Here is a 20,394-nt window from a genome sequence, read left to right on the forward strand (position 1 = left end):
TTTTTATTAAAGTAATAAAAACAAGTTTGGTTATAAATTTCAATTTGCAAATTTTAGTTCCAAGCTATCATAGTCTATAAATAGCATATTTACTGGTATGTTAATTCACAGCAAAAAAAAAAAAACCCTTAGCTAATCAATATAAAAAAAACTTAGCTAAGATGAATATGGGCAATGCCAATGGGGAGCTTGATAATGAGCTAGTTCAAGCACATGCTCACGTTTTGAACCATGTTTTTATATTCATAAGTTCCATGTCTCTAAAATGTGCAATTGATTTAGGTATCCCAGATATCATTCAAAACCATGGCAAGCCCATGACGATTACTGAGCTGGTTTGATACGAGCCAAGGAGGTGACACTCAAAGGATTGTCTTTCCTAGTGGTCCAAAGATATCATTCAAAATCAAACATGAATACTTTTGTCCAAGACTTTGTTGCGACAAATTTAATTCATCATGTTCGTGACATTGACAAATACGAGAATGCAATTCACTGAACCAATCTTGGAATAGTAAAAGCCCATAAATTGGTGGATTAATTTTTTATGTATCTTATTATTATTATTATTTACTTAATTCTCATTGGTTGGGACACATCATTTATGAGTTAAGTAATTTTATTGGTTAGGTTATTATTTATTTATTTTCTTAGATAATTTTAAAGAGTTTTATTAAGATTCAATTACTCTTTAAAGAGTTTTTATTAGGATTCAATTACTCTTGAAAGAGTTTTATTAGGATTCAATTACTCTTGTAATTTGCCTATAAATAGGCTTATTTTCTACACATTGGGCAAGAATAAAAAGAAGAGTATTTGTTTTCTTTCAAATTTGTGTGAGGCAAATTTTTTAGAGTAGAGTGATTCTTCTCTTGCTATTTAGTTTGGAGTTTGTTACTTTTCGAGGGTATTTCGGAGTTGCAAATATTTAAATTTCTTTCCCGTTCATCGGTGTTTCTAGAGGTTCTTCTTCTAGGGGTTTCATAGGGAGCTGCTCAATCATTGGCGTTTTTGGTTACAAGTTAACCAAGGGTTCCATAGGGCAAATCTATCCTTTTTATTTATTTATTTATTTATTTATTTATTATTATTTAACTAATTTTATATATTCTCGTTTTATTTCTAATTTGTGTTTCTCTTGTGTCTAGATCCGGGTTTCCGCATCAGTTGGTATCAGTTTCAGGCCATTCGGTGTTATTTTTGAAGCTAAAATCATATCTGAAATGAGTCAAAATATCAAAAACACTTTTCATCGGTTTCGTCGATTTAAAAAAAATTAGTTAATAAAAAAAGCAAAAAGAAAAAAAAAGTTGAGAAAAATCTACAAAAAAAGCAAACAACGTAAAAAAAAAGAGTTGAGAAAAATTAAAAAAAAAGCAAACAGCGCAAAAAAAAAAAGTTGCCTACCTCTCATACGTAGGTTTCTTCTTTTCCTATTATTATTTTTATTATTTTTATTTTTTTCAAAATTGAATTTTTTCCTTCTTCTTTTCTTGACTCAAGTATAATTAAAGCTTCAATTTTTTTTGAAAATCTTAAGACACCGAACGTTTCTGATTTTTGTTTTTTTTTAAATTCGGTAGAGTTTTCTTAAGTTTTCTTTTTATTAAAGCTTTTCTTTGACTCTAGAGTTAGGGATCGTTGCAGGTCTACGTTTTTTTTTCTCTTACGCTTTCTAACACATTGTTTCTTCTTGTGTTAGCAGATATTAAAGGCACGCACAATTCCTTCATCCGTGTAGCCTCCATTACAAATTGCATCGTCAAGTTTATTGGCCTCTTAGAGCAATTAGGGCCTTCATTGTTTCTTTGAAGTTTGCACCTTCGTTATTTGATCTTGATTAGTAACCCTCTCCAAACATATTTACAAGTTTTGAATCATTCAGAGAGTTATTCTTTTGAGAGCTAACGAGTGAGGTTATTATTATTTTTTCTTTCTTATTCTTGTTTGTTTGATCTTTCACAGATACCATGCCGCTCACTAGATCCCAAACTAGTAAAAATGAAGAGGATGAGCAAAAAAGAGAGAACGATCCTTTGGTCGAGTTGTTATAAAAAGAGATGAAAAAGTTGCAAACTCAAGTCGAACATCGCATGACCCAGATGTTACAAGAGCAAAGGGAGTATCTTGATACAAAACTTACAACTCAAGAGAGATACATTGCCGATAATTACAAGAAGTTGAATGAAGCCTTTATAAGCCGATCAAATTCGCGAGATCGAACTTTTAAACGAAGGGAGGACCATGTTTTTGATGATGACTTTGAGTCCGAGTATGTACCTAGAGAAAGGGTGGAACGAAACAATGACACCCCCAAACCAAAATTTCCTTCTTTCTTAGGGAAGAATGATCCTGATGCTTACCTTGATTGGGAGGAAAAGAAGGAAGCAGTCTTTGCTTGTTACAATTACTCTGATGAGAAAAAGGTAACATACGCTGTCGCTGAGTTCATTAATTATGCACTAACATGGTGGAATCAATTATGTAAAAGTAGGATTCTTTATAGAGAACAACCTGTTACTACTTGGGTTGAAATGAAGCGCATCTTGCGAAAACGGTTTGTTCCACCATACTATTATCGAGAACTCCATCAAAGACTCCAACATCTTGTTCAAAAAGATAGATCTGTGGATGACTACTACAAAGAGATGGAGACTATTTAGATTAGAGCCAATCTTGTTGAAGAGGCTGAGGTAACTATGGCTAGATTCCTTGCCGGCCTAAAGCCTGAGATTGTAAATCGAGTTGAGTTACAACACTACATGGATGTCGAAGAGATGCTTCAAACCGCACTCACCATTGAAAAGTAATTACGAAAGAAAGGGACACCGAGGGGTGCTAGTTCAGTTTCTAATCCTGCTTGGAGAGGAAATTGGCAAAAACAAGATGATAGATTGTGGAATGGGAGAGATGCACGGTTCAAGCCAAATGAGTCTAAAACTTACTCCAAAGATAGAGGTATGCCTAATTCATTTAAAGGTTCTACTTCTACTAATCAAGCTCCATCTTCTTCTTCTACTTCTCCTAGTGCCATTAAGCAGCCAAAAGATATTACCTGCTTCAAATGCCAAGGAAGGGGTCACTATGCTCGAGAATGCTCTAATAAAAAGTCATTGGTGATTCGAGAAGATGGGGAGGTTGATTTTGAGTCTGTTAACGAAGATGAGATGCCTCCTTTGGAAGATGCTGATGATGTGCATACTCATGATGAGTACGAAGAATACTTGGAGTATGGTGAGAAAGCACTTGTTGCTCGAAGGGCTTTAAATGTCCAGTTTAAAGAGGAAGGGCGCGAACAAAGAGATAACATTTTTCACACGAGATGTTTGATTGGTGGATAGCCTAGTTCATTGATCATCGATAGTGGAAGTTACACCAATGTGGTGAGTTCTTCCCTTGTTGAGAAACTTGGCCTACCTTATGTGAAGCATCCAAGGCCATACCGCTTGCAATGGCTGAATGATAGTGGGGAGGTAAAAGTATCTAAACAATGCTTAGTTTCATTTTCCATTGGTAGATACTCTGATAAAGTTTTGTGTGATGTTGTTCCAATGCAAGCTGGGCACATATTACTTGGACGGCCATGGCAGTTTGATCGACGAGTAAATCATGATGGGTTCCTTAACCAATATACCTTTGTGTTCCTTAGAAAGAAGTTTACTTTGGCTCCACTTCCTCCTCAAGAAGTCTACAATGATCAACTCAAACTTGCTACTGAGATGGGTAAGGGAAGTGAGGTAAAATCATTGAAAAAGGCTGAGAGTAAAGAGGCCCTTAGTGTTAAAAGCCAACTTAAAGGCCCAACATTGGTGAGTGATTGCACACACAAGTCACGAGATGAGAAAGTGAGTTTATTCGCTAGGTTTCGAGATATCAAATTTGCTCTTTGTACAAAAAAACATTTGTAATAATTAGGTTTAGGGAAAATTTTGTTTTGACTAACCCTAATACACATTTGCCTAGTTGTTTTGTTGATCTTTTGTAGGATTTTGAGGATGTATTTCCTTCTGAAATGCCTAAGGGATTACCTCCTTTACGAGGGATTGAACATCAAATTGATTTTGTGCCTGGTTTGAGTATTTCGAATAGACCAGTCTATCGAAGCAATCCTGAAGAAACTAAGGAGTTGCAAAGAAAAGTTGAAGATCTCTTAGAGAAAGGGTTGATTCGTGAGAGTCTAAGCCCTTTTGCGGTTCCTGTACTTCTCGTCCCAAAAAAAGATGGTTCTTGGAGAATGTGTGTTAATTGTCGTGCTGTCAACAAGATTACGGTAAAGTATCGATATCCAATTCCTCGATTAGATGATATGTTGGATGAGCTTAATGGTGCATGCATTTTATCTAAAATTGACTTAAAAAGTGGTTACCATCAAATAAGAATGAAACAATGTGATGAATGGAAAATTGCTTTTAAGACTAAGTATGGCCTGTATGAGTGGTTAGTCATGCCATTTGGCTTAACTAATGCTCCTAGCACATTCATGAGATTAATGAACCACATACTTAGACCTTTTTGAGGAAAATTTGTCGTTGTGTATTTTGATGACATACTGATTTATAACAAAACTTTGAATGATCATGTTGGGCATGTTAAATTAGTATTGGATGTGTTAAGGCATGAACGACTCTTTGCTAATCTTGAAAAATGCACATTTTGTATGGATAAGCTTGTTTTTTTGGGTTTTGTGATAAGTTCTACAGGAATCCATGTGGATGAGGAGAAAGTAAAGGCAATTAAAGAATGGCCTATCCCTAAAACTGTTTCTGAGGTAAGGTCTTTCCTTGGGTTAGCTGGTTTCTACCGCAGGTTTGTTCGTAACTTTTCCGCAATTGCTTCGCCTTTGACTGCACTTATTAAAAAGAATGTATATTTTCATTGGACAGATAAGCAAGAATTAGCATTTAATGAACTTAAAGATAAATTGTGTATAGGTGCCGTCCTAATGCAAGATAGTAAACCACTAGCCTACTTTAGTGAGAAACTTGGTGGAGCACATTTGAACTATTCGACTTATGATAAAGAGTTGTATGCCTTGGTAAGGGCATTAGAAGTTTGGCAACATTACCTTTTACCAAAGGAGTTTGTGATTCACACTGACCATGAACCACTTAAGCACTTAAAGGGACAAGGTTTACCAAGGACAAAGCGTGGACGAGATAGCATCTTTGTGGTTGTGGATTGATTTTCTAAAATGGCTCATTTCATTCCATGCCATAAGACTGATGATGCAACCCATGTTGCCGATCTATTTTTCTGTGAAGTTGTGAGATTACATGGAATCCCAAGGACTATCGTTTTCTATAGAGATGTAAAATTTCTTAGTCACTTTTGGAAGGTGTTATGGGGTTCAGATTCGAGGACGAATCTTCTTGAAGAGGGGGAGAATGATACGAGCCAAGGAGGTGACACTCAAAGGGTTGTCTTTCCTAGTGGTCCAATCACTCGAACCAAGGCACGACAATTAAAATCAAAGATGAATGCTTTTGTCCAAGACTTTGTTGCGACAAATTTAATTCATCATGTTCGTGACATTGACAAATACGGGAATGCAATTCAATTACTCTTTAAAGAGTTTTTATTAGGATTCAATTACTCTTTAAAGAGTTTTTATTAGGATTCAATTACTCTTGAAAGAGTTTTATTAGGATTCAATTACTCTTGTAATTTGCCTTTAAATAGGATTATTTTCTACACATTAGGCAAGAATAAAAAGAAGAGTATTTGTTTTCTTTCAAATTTGTGTGAGGCAAATTTTTTAGAGTAGAGTGATTCTTCTCTTGCTATTTAGTTTGGAGTTTGTTACTTTTCGAGGGTATTTCGGAGTTGCAAATATTTAAATTTCTTTCCCGTTCATCGGTGTTTCTAGAGGTTCTTCTTCTAGGGGTTTCGTAGGGAGCCGCTCAATCATTGGCGTTTTTGGTTACAAGTTAACCAAGGGTTCCATAGGGCAAATCTATCCTTTTTATTTATTTATTTATTTATTATTATTTAACTAATTTTATTTATTCTCGTTTTATTTCTAATTTGTGTTTCTCTTGTGTCTAAATCCGAGTTTCCGCATCATGGTTGCTGCACTACCGATGCTCAACTCTACCAAAGCATGTAACATTTATAGGCTCATGTGCATTCTAGTTCATTCGGGCTTCTTTGCACATCAGAAGTTAGACGGTGATGCTCAAAAAGAAGGATATGTTCTTACCAACTCTTCTCGTTTGTTGCTCAAGAATAATCCTTTGAGCATAACACCTACTTTGAAAGCTGCTATAGATCCTGTTTTCACAAAGCCTTGGAATTTTTTAGGGGCTTGGTTTCAAAATGATGATCGTACCCCATTTGAAACCGCACATGGGAAGATATTGTGGGATTATTGTAGCCAAGATCCACAATTAAGTGACTTGTTTAATGAAAGCCAAGCTTGTGATTCTCGATTGGTTACTAGTTTTTTGGTTGACAAGTGTAAAGGGGTGTTTGAGGGATTGAACTCCCTTGTAGATGTTGGGGGTGGCATAGGAATCGTGGGCAAGGCCATTGCTGATGTATTTCCACACTTGGAGTGCACTGTGTTTGATCTTCCTCATGTTGTTGCTGGCCTGCAGGGTAGTAAGAACTTGAAATATGTTGGAGGTGATATGTTCAAGACGTTTCCAACTGCAGATGCGATTTTATTAAAGGTTAACTTTTACTATCTTTATTCTCATTTATCTTTTTCTTGATATTTTCACTATTATAAATAATGCACAACAAATTTAGTTGCACATATTAATTCAAAAATTAAACTGTAAATGTAATCACAGTATTTGGCTTAGTTAATAATTTATGCTTTTGAGCAGATGGTATTGCACGACTGGAATGATGAAGAATGCGTGACGATCCTAAAGCGATGTAAAGAGGCCATTTCAAGCCGAGATAATGTAGGAGGGAAGGTGATTACAATAGAGATGGTTTTGAGGGAGGATGATGATCAGGTGTTTAAATCAAGTGAAACAAAGCTCTTCTTCGACATGGAGATGTTGGTGTTGGTGAATGGAAAAGAAAGGCTTGAAGAAGAATGGAATAAGTTGTTTTTAGCAGCTGGTTTTAGTCTCTACAAAATTACTCCTATTGTTGGTTTAAAATCTCTCATTGAGGTTTACCCCTAAGAATCATCGATTCTTGCCTTATGAATAATGATAACAAAGCTATAGTTAGAAGGGTATAGCTGCCCTACTCTACTCCTATTGTTGGTTTAAAATCTCTCGTTGAGGTTTACCCCTAAGAATCTTCGATAACAAAGCTATAGTTAGAAGGGTATAATTGCCCTACTCTTATTGAACTTTTTCTCTTACTGTTGTGAGTACTTGTATCTCTATGAATAATAATTTTCCTACTATTATTTCATAATATAAATTCTTTTCTTGATTGCTAAGATTTAATTTACTTTTTGTCTCACACTATAGTATCTAATCTCACTCGTTACCGTTGTTTCTATACTAACTACAAATAAACGCACCGCTCATCTAAACTCACCCTTTTATACAAGCACTACAATATACACACAAGGAGTTAAATTATTATAAAAGTTTTAAAATCCAAATAATTGTAGGAAAAACTCGATCATGGGTTGGGCTACCAGGCTCAGCCCGAAGGCCCGCCCAAAAAATAGGAGGGTTCGGGAAAAAATATAGGCTCGAAATATGGGTTTGGGCAAAAAAAGAGCCCATTTAGAAAATGGGCCGGGCTCGATAAAACTTTTTAAATATATATATTAAATATATATTTTTTAATCAAATATATATATTAAATATATATTTTTATTTTTAATCAAATATACTTTTTAATCAAATATATATTTTTTTGGTGTTGTAAAATTTAATATGGGTCGGGCTCGAGCTTAACAATTTTCTTTCAGGCCGGGTTTGGACAAATTTTTAAGCCCATATTTCAGGCCGGGTCGGGCCCGGGCCTAAAAAACAAGCTTAAAATTTTGTTTGGGCCCGGCCCATGATCACCTCTAAAGAAAACAAATGAAAGAAAAAGTAATTTGTTTTATCCAATTATAGTCATTTTTTTTGTCATCCAACTATAAATTTTTTAAATTAGTCACCCAATTATGTATTTGTTTCTTTTTTTGGTGACCTAATTATGAATTTTTTAAATTGATCATCCAACTAATTGAGATTATTTTTTTGTCCATTTCCGTTAACTGCACTGAAGGGAGGATGATGTGGCAGTTAAAAAACCAGTATAATAATAAATTTAACCCTCAAATTTTACATATTAAATCAATTTGATCATAATTTTAAAAAATTAACCCTCAAACTTTACAAATAATCTCAAATTTATCTAATTCTAAAAAATATATCATAATAATTCATAAAATATTTTGCGTAACAATTAGCCCGGAAACACTAACTTTTGATTTTCTGTGTTGGATCTGCTCTAAAAATTCCAGTTTCGAATTTTATTCCGAATCGAGATAAGTTTAGAATTTTTTTTATAATAAATTATTTTAAAAAGTTCTAATGAAAGGATAAAATTGAGATTTTTAATATTTTTTTAGTCATAGGCTTTTTGAATTTCGTGTTTAAATTGAAGTTTGATTTTCTTTACTTCTAAATTATTATATCTCAACCGTATAAAAATTATCACATTATTGTATCTTCAAATTATTTGACCAAACTCACTTTACTTGTAAATTAAAAATACAAATTTTTAAAGGTGAAAGTACACTAAACTAAATCTCCACTTGAAATTCGTTTTTAAAAATTAATGTATGGTTTGATTTAAGGGATTAATTAATTTATTAAAAAAATAAGATAGTAATAGTTGAACATCAAGTCACCATTCTTTTTTATCCTCAATGTAAAATTTATATGATTATTTCGATAAAAACACACGACACTGTACCAAAACAAGTACAGACTTCTTCTTTGCAAGCACTTTTTATTACAATTAAACATTTTTAACCTAAGATTCCAAAGTCTCATCCTTGCTAGTGAGCCAAAACCATCTAAATCATTTTAATTTCTATTTCTTTTTATATGAAAATCACGTTTTGAATGAATTCCTATCCTCTTGAGCATTAGTGCAAAAAGGCATGCTTTCATTTTTATATTTTATATATAATGTTGCCTAAGAAACATTTATCTAGAAGTGAAAAAAGAAAAAAAAATGTGTTGATGAGTTAAGAAAATCACAACAATGTGTTATTGATAATTTTTTTTAAAAAAAAAACTAGTTTTAATTGAAAATTTGGATCAATCAAATGAGAGTTTGCATGTCCATGAGAATGATGAAATTAATGATCTAAATGAGCCTAATAATGTGTCAAATGTTTCCAATATTGAAAATCTTGATCTTAATGAAGAACAAACAATTCCTCATGATATTGACATTGATGAAGAACGAATAATTCCTTCTTTGGATATTTATGATCCTAGAAATTGGGCTAATCTTAATAACAAAACAAGGGACATTTTAGTTGAAAGAGGCCTATAAAAGAAACGAATCTTGATTTTCCTCTCCGTAATAATAATAATAGACGTTTTTCATATGCTTATTTTTCTAGGAAGTTGAGCAATGGTGAGATTAGCGATAGAAAATGGTTAGTTTATTCCAAACATGTTGACAAAGTGTTTTGTTTTTGTTGTAAGTTGTTCAAATCTATTAGTCGTAACAAAAGTTTGTTAGCAAATGAGGGTTTAACTAATTAGAGGCATATTAGTGAGAGGCTCAAACAACATGAAAACAGTCTTGAGCATATGGCTAATATGAGTACTTGGAATGAAATGAGAGTAAAGTTTGATAAAAATGAAACAATTGATAAAAGTTTGCAAGAACAGATTATGAAAGAGAAAGAGCAATGGAGGCAAGTTTTACTGTGAAATCTCTTGCTACTCATAATTTTATTTTTCGAGGGTCTAATAAAAAACTCTACCAAGATAGCAATGGTAATTACTTAGGATTGATTGAAATGATTGTGGAATTCAATGGATAATGCAAGATCATGTTATAGACGCATTCAAAACCGTGAAATTCATTATCATTATTTTGGGCATAAAATTCAAAATGAATTGATTTCCCTTTTGGCCAATAGTTTTAAAAGTTCTATAATTAAGATCATCAATGAGGTGAAATATTTTTTTATAATTCTTCATTGTACCCCTAATGATGGTCGTCAAGAACAAATGGCTCTAATAGTATGATGTGTGAACATGTCAACTAATAAAATAAAATTGAGGTGTACTTTTTAGAGTTTTGAAGGTGTATGATACATCTGGATTGGGACTTTTTAATGAATTACAAGATGTTTTGAAGTCTCTTGATCTTAGTGTTGATGATGTAAGGGGCCAGGGTTATGGTAATAGTTCCAATATGAAAGGGAAGCACCAAGGTGTTCAAAAGCGATTGTAACACCCCAACCCGTGTCCGTCGCCGGATTAGAGTTACGAGGCATTACAGATCAAAACCCAACTCAGAATTTTTTTTTATAAATTATACTAACTCAACCACGAAATTTCATTCCATATATATATATATATATATAAACACATAACCAATTAAAATCAAACATGCATCATTAATGAAATTACATATACTAACCATGTCTCAAAATTTCAACCGTATCATTATCATTTACCAAATCAAAATTTAATATCATTCAAATTCTTAGAACATTTCCAAACATATATGATTATAAATCATAATTCAAGCATATATCCAAACATTTATTTGTACACATATTTCATTTCAAGTTACTAACTATACTACATATTACAACATAGGTAGTCTACCCTGTTTGGACAACTATTATACAACAATTTGGACAGCATTTATATACCAAACTAGACAGCATTTTCACACCAAAATTTAGACAGCATATATACAGCAATTTGGGCAGCATATATACAACAATTTGAGCAGCATTTTTTTTTCACCAAAATTGGACAGCATATATACAAAATTGGACTGCATTTATACATCAAAATTTGACAGCATATACATAAATAATTGGACTGCATTTATACATCAAAATTTGACAGCATATATATATAATTGGACTGCATTTATACATCAAAATTTGACAGCATATATATAAAATTGAACTGCATTTATACATCAAAATTTGACAGCATATGTACAAAATTGAACAGCACATATTCAATTTTTTATATAAATAAATTAATCCATTATAGATATACTAAACCATAAATCCTAATCAATACACATTTGAATATATATACATTCATTTACTCTATCAATAAGCCAAACGTAATTAATCATCAACATTTACAAGCATACTTCAATTTATAAATCATCTCCTATATTCACTTAACTACTAAATCCAACCAAATCATATATATTTCATATATAATACATAACCTAGACACTTAACTTAACATTACTTATCTTAATGAGTATAACAAACTTACTTACTTCAACCACATAATTACCGAAACACTTGAATGAAATCACCATGCACATATATATATACATTACCATATAAATACTAACCATAAAATACTAATCCATGATTAAAGTATGCTTAAACCATAATTCAGCCCAAAACCGAACACAAACAAGAAAATTAAGTCATTTTCGCATGGCTTAATATTACATAATCTAAATTCAAGCATTTCAGCTACGCTATACATGCCATAAGATCGAATTCAAAATTTACAAAATACAGAGAGGAGTCGATAGTGTGTTAATCTTCTCTGATGATCCCCGAGCTCGTAACCAACTTCCAAAATCTATAAAACGAAGAACAACATACATACAGTAAGCTATTTAAGCTTAGTAAGTCATAAGCAAAAATATAATTATCGACAATTACATATTAACATTTTATTACCAAGGCCGAATATGCATAATATCAAATTCAAATTATCATTTACTACCAATTCACATTTGAACCTCATATACATATTCCTTATGGCCGAACATAATCAATCATATACATATTTATATATTCAAATAGGTTATCACATAGTTCATAATCAAAATAAGAACTTTTATCGATTCAAATAATCATCTTACCTTATTTCCATGTAAACAAATAACTAACACGTACCTGAATCTGTAATTTAGTTTTACATTCAGTCTTTATTTTGCATTGCTCGTTGAACCATTCGGAATTAAAAAGGACACGCAGATATTGTTCAAACTCGTACAATGCCAACGTCCCAGACGTGGTCTTACATGTAATCACATATCGATGCCACTGTCCCAGACAGGGTCTTACACGTAAACACAAGTCGATGCCAACGTCCCAGACGTGGTCTTACACGATAACATATATCGAAAATCCTATGTCATGACATATGTATCCTATCTATTCCTAGGGTTCGTACGGGACTTTCAGACAACATATCTAGATCGATTCGAGCTCAAAATATCGCTCCTTTGCTCAATATAATTCGGCCATACACAATTATATTCACAAAAATTTCATTCATCATTTAACATATATATATTATCAAATTTAACGACATTTATGTGCTTATAGACCTACCTCGAATATCGTCGACAGTTAAATCAGCTACTCAACAACTTTTGTCCTTCCCTGATCCAAATCTGATTTCTTTAATTCTTGATCTAAACATATTCAAATTAAGCTTATTTAAAAACCATTCTATTCAATTTAGCCTAAAAACACATGAATGAGAAAATTACAATTTTGCCCTTAACATTTTACACTCTTTACAATTTAGTCCAATTTAAACAAAAACACAAAATATCCCAAATTAATTACACTATAGTTTAGCCGAATATCCCTTAGTCTCATATAGGTCCTTGTATGCCATTTATTTCATATTTTAGTCATTCAAAATTTTATTTTCACAATTTAGCCTTAATTACTCAAATTCACCAAAAATTCAAAAACAAAACATGTTAATCTAACACATATATTTCATATTTCATCAACTAGCATCATAAAACTCAAACATTCATCAATGGAACATTTCAAAATCATCATCAATTCACAAAATTAAGACATGGGTTTTGAAGAATTCGAAGCAACGATCTCAAAAACGTAAAAATTATCAAAAACCGAAACATAACTAACCTTGAATCAAGCTTGTAAATTGGCCGAACCTAGCTTATGTATTTTCTTTTCTTTTCTTTAGTTTCGGTCATAAGAAGATGAAGAATAATGAATTATATTTTGATATAATTTAACATATATTAACATATTACTAGTTCACTTATTTAACCTTTGTTTATAAATTTATATACCTTATAATACAAGAATACAAGGTCATTCTTGACCATTACCACCCACTCACTTAATAGTGGACTAATAACCTATTAAGGACTACATATTAAAAAAGACATTAGCAATTTAACACTTTACACATTAACTAGCCTTTTTATCTTTTTACGCAATTAAGCCCTTTTTCTTTAATCGATCACTCAAACGACAAAATTAAAACACGAAAATTCCACACAATCAAATTCTCACATAATAAACACACAAAATAATATTAAAAAAAAATTTCGACTCAGACTTGTAGTCCCGAAACCACTATGTCTGATTAGGGTCGAAATCGGGCTGTTACAGCGATTGCTTGAAATAAAACCAAGAGCATTACATATGCCTTTGTTCTTGTCATTGTTTGAATCTTACTCTTAGTGATATTGAAGTTATTTCATTTTTTGGAATTGTTTAACACATATATTCATTATTTTCGAGTTCTACAAAAAGACGAAAAATTTTGCTTGACAATGGCCCTGAATTAACTGTGAAATTTTTATCTAATACTTGTTGGGAGAGTCGAATTAAAAGTGTTAAAGCTATTAGATTTCAAACTCCCCAAATAAGATTGGCTTTGTCGAAATTATATGAATCTTGTGATGATGCAAAGTCAAATAGTGAAGTGGAGAGTTTGGTCAATGCACTTGAGAGTTTTGAGTTTTTGCTTGGTATGGTAATTTTGTATGAAATTTTATTTGCTATAAATATGGTGGGCAAGAAATTGCAATCTAAGTCTATGTGCATCGACACCACCATAAATCAATTAGGTGCATTGTCATATTTTGAAAAGTATAGAGATAAAGGCTTTACTTCTAGTATGAATATTGCTAAAAGTATTGCACTTGATATGAATGTAGAGCCAACCCTTCCAACAAAGCGTCGTGTTATTAGAAAAAAAACAATTTGATGAGAATAACCAAGAAGATGAAGAAATTTTGTTAACTGATGAATTATTTAGAGTTGATTATTTTTTAGTTATTGTAGACATGACAATTACTTGTATAAAGAGCAAATTTGAGCAACTAAAAATATTTGAAAGTATTTTTTAGTTTTTGTTTGATTCAAACAAGTCAAAGTCATTGGATGAAAATGGATTTGAAAGAATGTTGTGTTACTTTTCACTCTACCTTTCTCATGGTGATTAATCAGATGTTGATCTAAATGATCTTTTCTCTGAATTGAAAATGTTGCAATTTATTTTATCAAATGAATTAATGTTAGCCACAGAAATTCTTGAGTTTGTCAACTGTGGCATCAGTTAAAAGAAAATTTTCAAAGCTAAAGTTAATCAAAACCTACTTGAGGTCCTCATTAATGATTTTGTATCTCGAAATGCTCCTAGAACCCAATTTTTTATGATTTTTTGTAGTTGATGACATTGGAGTAGATTGAATAAATTTTTTTTTTAAATTTTATTAGAAAATGTGCTCTCCAAAGAGGTAAACAACTGGTAATAAAATGTACTCTTCATTCTCATAAGAGGAGATTGAACCCTGACCACATAATTAATGGACAAGGTGCATAACCACCATGCATCACCTCATAATTTGAAATATGTATTTTTAGTTTGAAGATTAACTCTTTTTTTTTATTCCATCAAATAATTTGATTTATGCTATTTTGTTTTCAATCTATAATAACCAAACATACATCTAAACATTTTTGTGTACAATTAAAAAGAATGAAAGAAATATGTTATTTGTTGAGCTATATAAGAAATGCCAAGATCTATACATCATATCAACGGCATAAAGAAGTTGTGACTACAGCCCATTGTTGACCAGGATTCATTAATTATTTTTATTTTTATTTTTAAATAATAACACTTACATGGGTAAAACTTTTGTTAATACAGATTCATATTATTAAAAAAAAATTTACATCAAATGATGTAATAATACAAAACTTAGAACGAATTAGAAATTATGAAGCCAAAAAGAGAACTCCAGAAACACTAAATATACAGAAAACGACAACTTTCTCTAAATTTAACACTAATTGAAATAAATGCCAATGTGTAATTATTTAAAATTAAATTATTGAAAATGAATAAACTTGAAAAGAAAAGGGTTCTTTTTGGGGTTAATTTCTTGGTTCTTTCATTTTCATGGAAAATAAAAGATTAAGTACTAAAATTCAAATTAAAAAAAATGCTAAATGCCATATTTTGCAGTCGACTGCATGAATGAACTAAATTGAGCTTTGAGTTCAAATATAACTTTCACTGGATGATAAATGTTCTAAAAGAAGTAATGGAAGGATGACATAAAAAAAATGAGCAGAAAAAGAAGGTTCAGCCAATTATCAATGAAACAATCGACCATTGCATTCTTTTTCTAAAACTCCGAAATGGGAGAAAGAAATTCGTAAGATATAAAAATTCCAGTGCCATATGAATCATATACTATTGTGATACAGTAATCAATCCAATGATGAACACAAGTTTAAATGATTGTAACATGTAATCAAGAATTTGTCTTCCGGTTAATGATTAGAGGCCCAAACCTTAGATGCCTCGAGCTCACTTCTTTGGTCCCTTGCTCGTGATCTTCTCAGTGAGGAAGTATGGGAGGGGCGATTGTGCGTGTGTTATATGATTTACAATGACTGCATTTCTGCCCTATTATGTGGAAGTAAACTTCTGTAGTGTCATTGCAGTCATTGCATAGGATCCAAACCTGCATTCGTTTGTTAAATCAAGATATACGTGATTCGGATATAAAGCAACAGGTTGTTCGGTATGAACAAGGATCATAGTATGCACGCACCTTCTTGTGCCGGTAGTCCTCTGGCATTACAGTTGCTTCGATCTGACAACAAACAAGATAATTATATTGTGAATCAGTGTGGACAAAAACAGAATGAAGCAACTAAATCAAAGACAAGGCTGTTAATTACGAGTTTGATGAGCTTAAAGTCGAAGATGTACCTCTTCGTCTATCCTCTTCCAGGTTCTAGACATATCGATCACTGACTTCGAGCATATAGGACAACAATATCTGAGCAAACAACACCATTTTAAATTTGGAAGAACAACTAGAACAATTAAGCTTATACAAGGAAGAACTCGTTGTCACTCACTTGTTTCGCTTTATCATCTCATCGTAACATTCGCAGTGCATCGTGTGACCGCATTTCATCACAGTCGTATCTTTCAACGAATCGAATAGGTACTGGAGAAACAATACAATCCACTATTAGCGGATACAAATACTTGCTAAATACAATTGAAGGAAGTAGAAAAGATGAACCTCATAACATATGGGGCAATGATGCCGCATCGAGTTCTCCACGCACAAATGATTATCTCGCAACGCAATGGCATAGCAAGACCCTGCCCAGTGGTGTAAGTACGTGTGGTTATTGTGCAAAACAAATAGATGTAGCATTGAATAAAACAGATACTGTAAGCAGGGGATGGAATTCAATGTTTAAACTCCTCAAAACACGGTTGACTGATGTTTTCGGTGAGTTCACATCAAAATAGTATAGTTCTAAATCAAAGCAGAAGAATGTAAACATGGAAATGAAGTCATAAGTATGGCGTACTGAGAACAAGGATGAACAAAAACAAGAACGATTATGAAAGTGCATGACAGCAAAATCCAGAATAGTTCAAAACAACCCAATGAGAAATGCAAATTATTGAATACGACTGAATATGAAATAAAAAATCAGCCACAAATACCATTACAAAGTAAAAGAATGGGATTGAATCTAAGAACTTAGAACCAAGCATGATAAGGTAAGAAATGGGATATAAAGGTGTTAAGTACATACCGCACTTTTTGCAATGAAAAAAGTTATCACGACCTCCGACTCTGTATCAAAAATCATTCGATTAAGTCTCATAGCTTGAATTCAAGCAATCAAGATGAAAATAATAGCCATATATGCTTAAAACTTGGTAAATAACCTGCAGATCCCACAATCATGGCAATGAAAGTGCTCCTTCTCGGTCTGCATCAGATGTAACCGAACAGTAAACATTAATGGAAAGAAATAAACATTATATAGTAAAACACACAAGGATCAAACGCCTATCCATTCCTTATATCTTAAGTACTTACATCATCATCAAAGAACATGCAAATTGCACAGAAATATTCTCCCATGTTGACACCACAATTTGAACAAAGTAGAGCGACCTACGCAACATAAAAAACCAACACCAAAAGTGAAAACATAAACCAAAGAAAAGGGTCCATTTGTGTCTTAAAAGATACAAATCTGAAACACAAACCGGCTGCTCTGTGTCACAAACCGAACAAATAACCTACACAGAAACAAATTGGCACGAAAAGCACATATCATTAACATGATTAACTTGAAAAGAGAAAGACAATAAATTGAAAGAAAAGAAAAACACAGCGATTTTCAATTTCGTACTTGTTTAACGTCTTGGCGAACAATCTCGTGCCTGTCCATGGGGTTCTTTAACATGCTCTGAAGAACCAATAAGTGAATCCAAATACAATGAATACGCAGAACAAGAAATTGCATAAACAGTCAGAAACGAGGGAACTTTCAGCTTAAAACATAGAAAAAAAAAGGGGGGGGATGCAGAAAAAATGACGAAAACGAATACCGAAGCCTCATTGTGGCAATGGCGACACCAAAAAACCTCGTTGCAACAGGGAGCTCGAATCTTACATCTCCTCCTATAATGTTGGCATCTATAAAAAGCAAAAACAAACAAACCCAATGAATCATTGATGGAAAAGACCCAAAAAAAAAAAACAAAAAAGGGATAAGAAGAAAGAAGAGATACCCATATCCCATCTTCCCAAAATGAAGGCGTTCATTGGCTGAAGAGGCCTCCATCTCCAGGAGAATTGGAAGACAAATTTTGTTCTTTTCTTCTCGGATTATCCAGAGGAAACCCAGAAAGAAGAGGGGGTTTCCTGAATTGGAAGATGGGATCTAAATTTTCTTGGATTGTCGTGGATTCTTAAATGAAGAGAAAAGAATGCCAACCCCCGCCTTCAAAGGGGCACTCGTTTATATAAATATATAAAAATATATATATTTAATATAACAATAGCTATCTTACATTAAAAGGCAATAGTAATTATTGAATAATAGAAATAATGAGATTCTGTTGGGAGAGAGAGACAGAGAAAGGATAAGGTGGGGGGAGTGCCTGCCAGTGATGACTTTAAGAGAAAGGGACCAGTCGCCGCAGTGTCAGCGAATCGTGTTTCAGTCCGTAATTTTTCTTTTGGGGGGCATTTTAACAAACATGTGCAAGCGCTTTTTGTTTCCATTCAACTTGAAGCTGAATCCAAAAATTGTTCTTCCTTCATATCAATTGATTAAACTTAAAACCTGAATTATGGTTTTCCTTATTGCATTATCCAAAGAAAAACATGAATAACAGGTTGAGTATTTTTCAGAAAAAAAAATCTAGATTCAAAGGTTAGAGATGATATCATTGAGAGGTATGAATAGAAACATAGAGACTAGAATAAAAAATTTAAATTCTACTAAATTAAAATACATTGATTACATTTTCAATTTAATTTGCGATTTAACTTTTCTTATTTATATAATATTATTACTATCATTAATCTCATATTTTAGTTTATTAAGTTAAAAAAAGGAATCTTTTAGTGATAAATTAATGAAAAATTAAAAAAAATTGATAAATATAATTTCCTTTTTAAGTGACAAAAAACTTTTGAGTTTTGGATTTACATTAAAAATTACGTCGCTCGACTAATGAACTTTTAAATGTATTTAAATTTAGGCATAATAATAATTAAATAGAATAAACCCTAAAGTAAAATTAGTTTAATTCAAATTTTGTTTATTTTAACACATTATTTATGAGCGGTAGAGTTCATGTTGATGGTCACAAAACACAATAATAATTATTATTACAAATTTTATTATATTCGTATGCACGTAGAAACTAATGATGATTTAGAATATAGTTGTATGTTTAAAAATAATATCTAATAAATAATGAAACGTATGATTTAAAATTAATTAATTATAATAACATATAAAATATGTACGATATTAAAATAAAAAAATTAGATTAAATTGTGAGTAAAATAAAAAAAACTAAAATGCCTTTAGATAATATAACTTATTTTAATATAAAATGATATTTTTGTAATTTCTCTAACAGTGTTGGTGCTCGGTTGCCTCATAAGACCAACCCAATACGAGATTTTATTAATATAGTATAGATAAATGATAGAGATAATGAATTGTGTATATTAAAATAAAAATGTATAAAATAGATCAAAATAAAGCTTTGTTTAAGTAATAAATTTAATATTTTATCAATCTAATTAGCGTGGGTTCAAATGCCGATCATATGCATTTTCTTTATTAAAAATAAAAACATTAAAGTACCATAGAATAATATAACATATTTTAATTATGAAAAAATATTTTTGTAATTTTCTTAACAAGCTTTCCGTAATTTCCCTAATTGAGTTAGTGCCCAATCACTTAAATAATAGTATAGATAGAGACAACGGATGAAGGTAATAAAATGTGCATGTTAAAATAACAAAATAAAGTTTTGGTTGAGTGATAAATTTAAGATTGTACTAACTCAATCGGTGTGAGTTTAAATATCTTTATATGCATATTTTCATTGATTTTTGTTAAGGAACAATTTTAGCTAAAAAATATTTTGTTAAGTGAGCATAAATGAAAATGTGCCTTGCAGCGATGACAAGACATTAGTTTTGCTTGTTTTCCAACTGACTCATCCGTTCAAGGATTCGATCTGTAAGTATCGAAATTGGAATAAAATCAGATTTAAATTGAAAATATTATTTAATTATAAAAATATGATATGTAAAAGAAAATAAATAATTGTGAAGGATAATTTAGGTGATGTCAGTAGATGGGATCTAGAGATAAAAAAGGAAAAGGAAAAAGAAAAAGAAGCAAGTTGTGCATGGTATGGAGCGCCAGGTGAATTGGATCTTGGAAAAGAGTTGAGATATATGCATGCCAAACCTCAACTTGCACTTCTCTTATTATTCCTAAAACATCTAAATTATGATTTAATACTAATTATATTTATGTTTTTCCGTGATGGCTTGTTGGGGGATGACATGTCCTACCTTAGGGCTGCAAATTCCTGCAACACAAACCTCAATTTTGAGGAGGTTAATTGAATGGAAAAGTAA

At 31.9% G+C, this 20,394-nt stretch overlaps 2 protein-coding genes across 2 annotated transcripts; one reads left to right on the forward strand and one right to left on the reverse strand.

Moving 5' to 3' along the window:
* Window positions 1–161: 161 nt before the first annotated feature.
* On the forward strand, window positions 162–7,197 carry LOC107911440 (trans-resveratrol di-O-methyltransferase). Its single transcript, XM_016839262.2, has 3 exons — window positions 162–333; window positions 6,064–6,671; window positions 6,831–7,197. The coding sequence occupies exons 1-3, from the start codon at window positions 162–164 to the stop codon at window positions 7,137–7,139; spliced, it is 1,089 nt and encodes a 362-aa protein (XP_016694751.1). The 3' UTR covers window positions 7,140–7,197.
* Window positions 7,198–15,538: 8,341 nt separating this feature from the next.
* On the reverse strand, window positions 15,539–18,359 carry LOC107913654 (E3 ubiquitin-protein ligase MIEL1). The gene is made up of 12 exons (XM_016842305.2): window positions 18,009–18,359; window positions 17,826–17,913; window positions 17,627–17,683; window positions 17,481–17,513; window positions 17,308–17,385; window positions 17,154–17,197; window positions 17,018–17,058; window positions 16,489–16,571; window positions 16,319–16,410; window positions 16,167–16,236; window positions 16,006–16,047; window positions 15,539–15,915 (listed from the first exon to the last, which is right to left on the reverse strand). Exons 1-12 carry the CDS (start codon window positions 18,059–18,061, stop codon window positions 15,790–15,792), a joined length of 807 nt encoding a protein of 268 aa, XP_016697794.1. The 5' UTR covers window positions 18,062–18,359; the 3' UTR covers window positions 15,539–15,789.
* Between the last annotated feature and the right edge of the window lie 2,035 nt (window positions 18,360–20,394).

This window comes from Gossypium hirsutum, chromosome D10 (genome assembly GCF_007990345.1).
Source record: "Gossypium hirsutum isolate 1008001.06 chromosome D10, Gossypium_hirsutum_v2.1, whole genome shotgun sequence".
Lineage (NCBI taxonomy): Eukaryota > Viridiplantae > Streptophyta > Magnoliopsida > Malvales > Malvaceae > Gossypium > Gossypium hirsutum.

Excerpts from the sequence above, each read along its gene's own strand:
- LOC107911440 (XM_016839262.2), top strand. The coding sequence starts at position 162 with ATGAATATGGGCAATGCCAATGGGGAGCTTGATAATGAGCTAGTTCAA. Across the intron at positions 334-6,063 it reads GCCCATGACGATTACTGAGC|TGGTTGCTGCACTACCGATG; the intron begins TGGTTTGATACG and ends GTTTCCGCATCA. Across the intron at positions 6,672-6,830 it reads CAGATGCGATTTTATTAAAG|ATGGTATTGCACGACTGGAA; the intron begins GTTAACTTTTAC and ends GCTTTTGAGCAG.
- LOC107913654 (XM_016842305.2), bottom strand. The coding sequence starts at position 18,061 with ATGGAGGCCTCTTCAGCCAATGAACGCCTTCATTTTGGGAAGATGGGA. Across the intron at positions 17,514-17,626 it reads TTCGCCAAGACGTTAAACAA|GTTATTTGTTCGGTTTGTGA; the intron begins GTACGAAATTGA and ends GTTTCTGTGTAG. Across the intron at positions 16,048-16,166 it reads GGAAGAGGATAGACGAAGAG|ATCGAAGCAACTGTAATGCC; the intron begins GTACATCTTCGA and ends GTTTGTTGTCAG.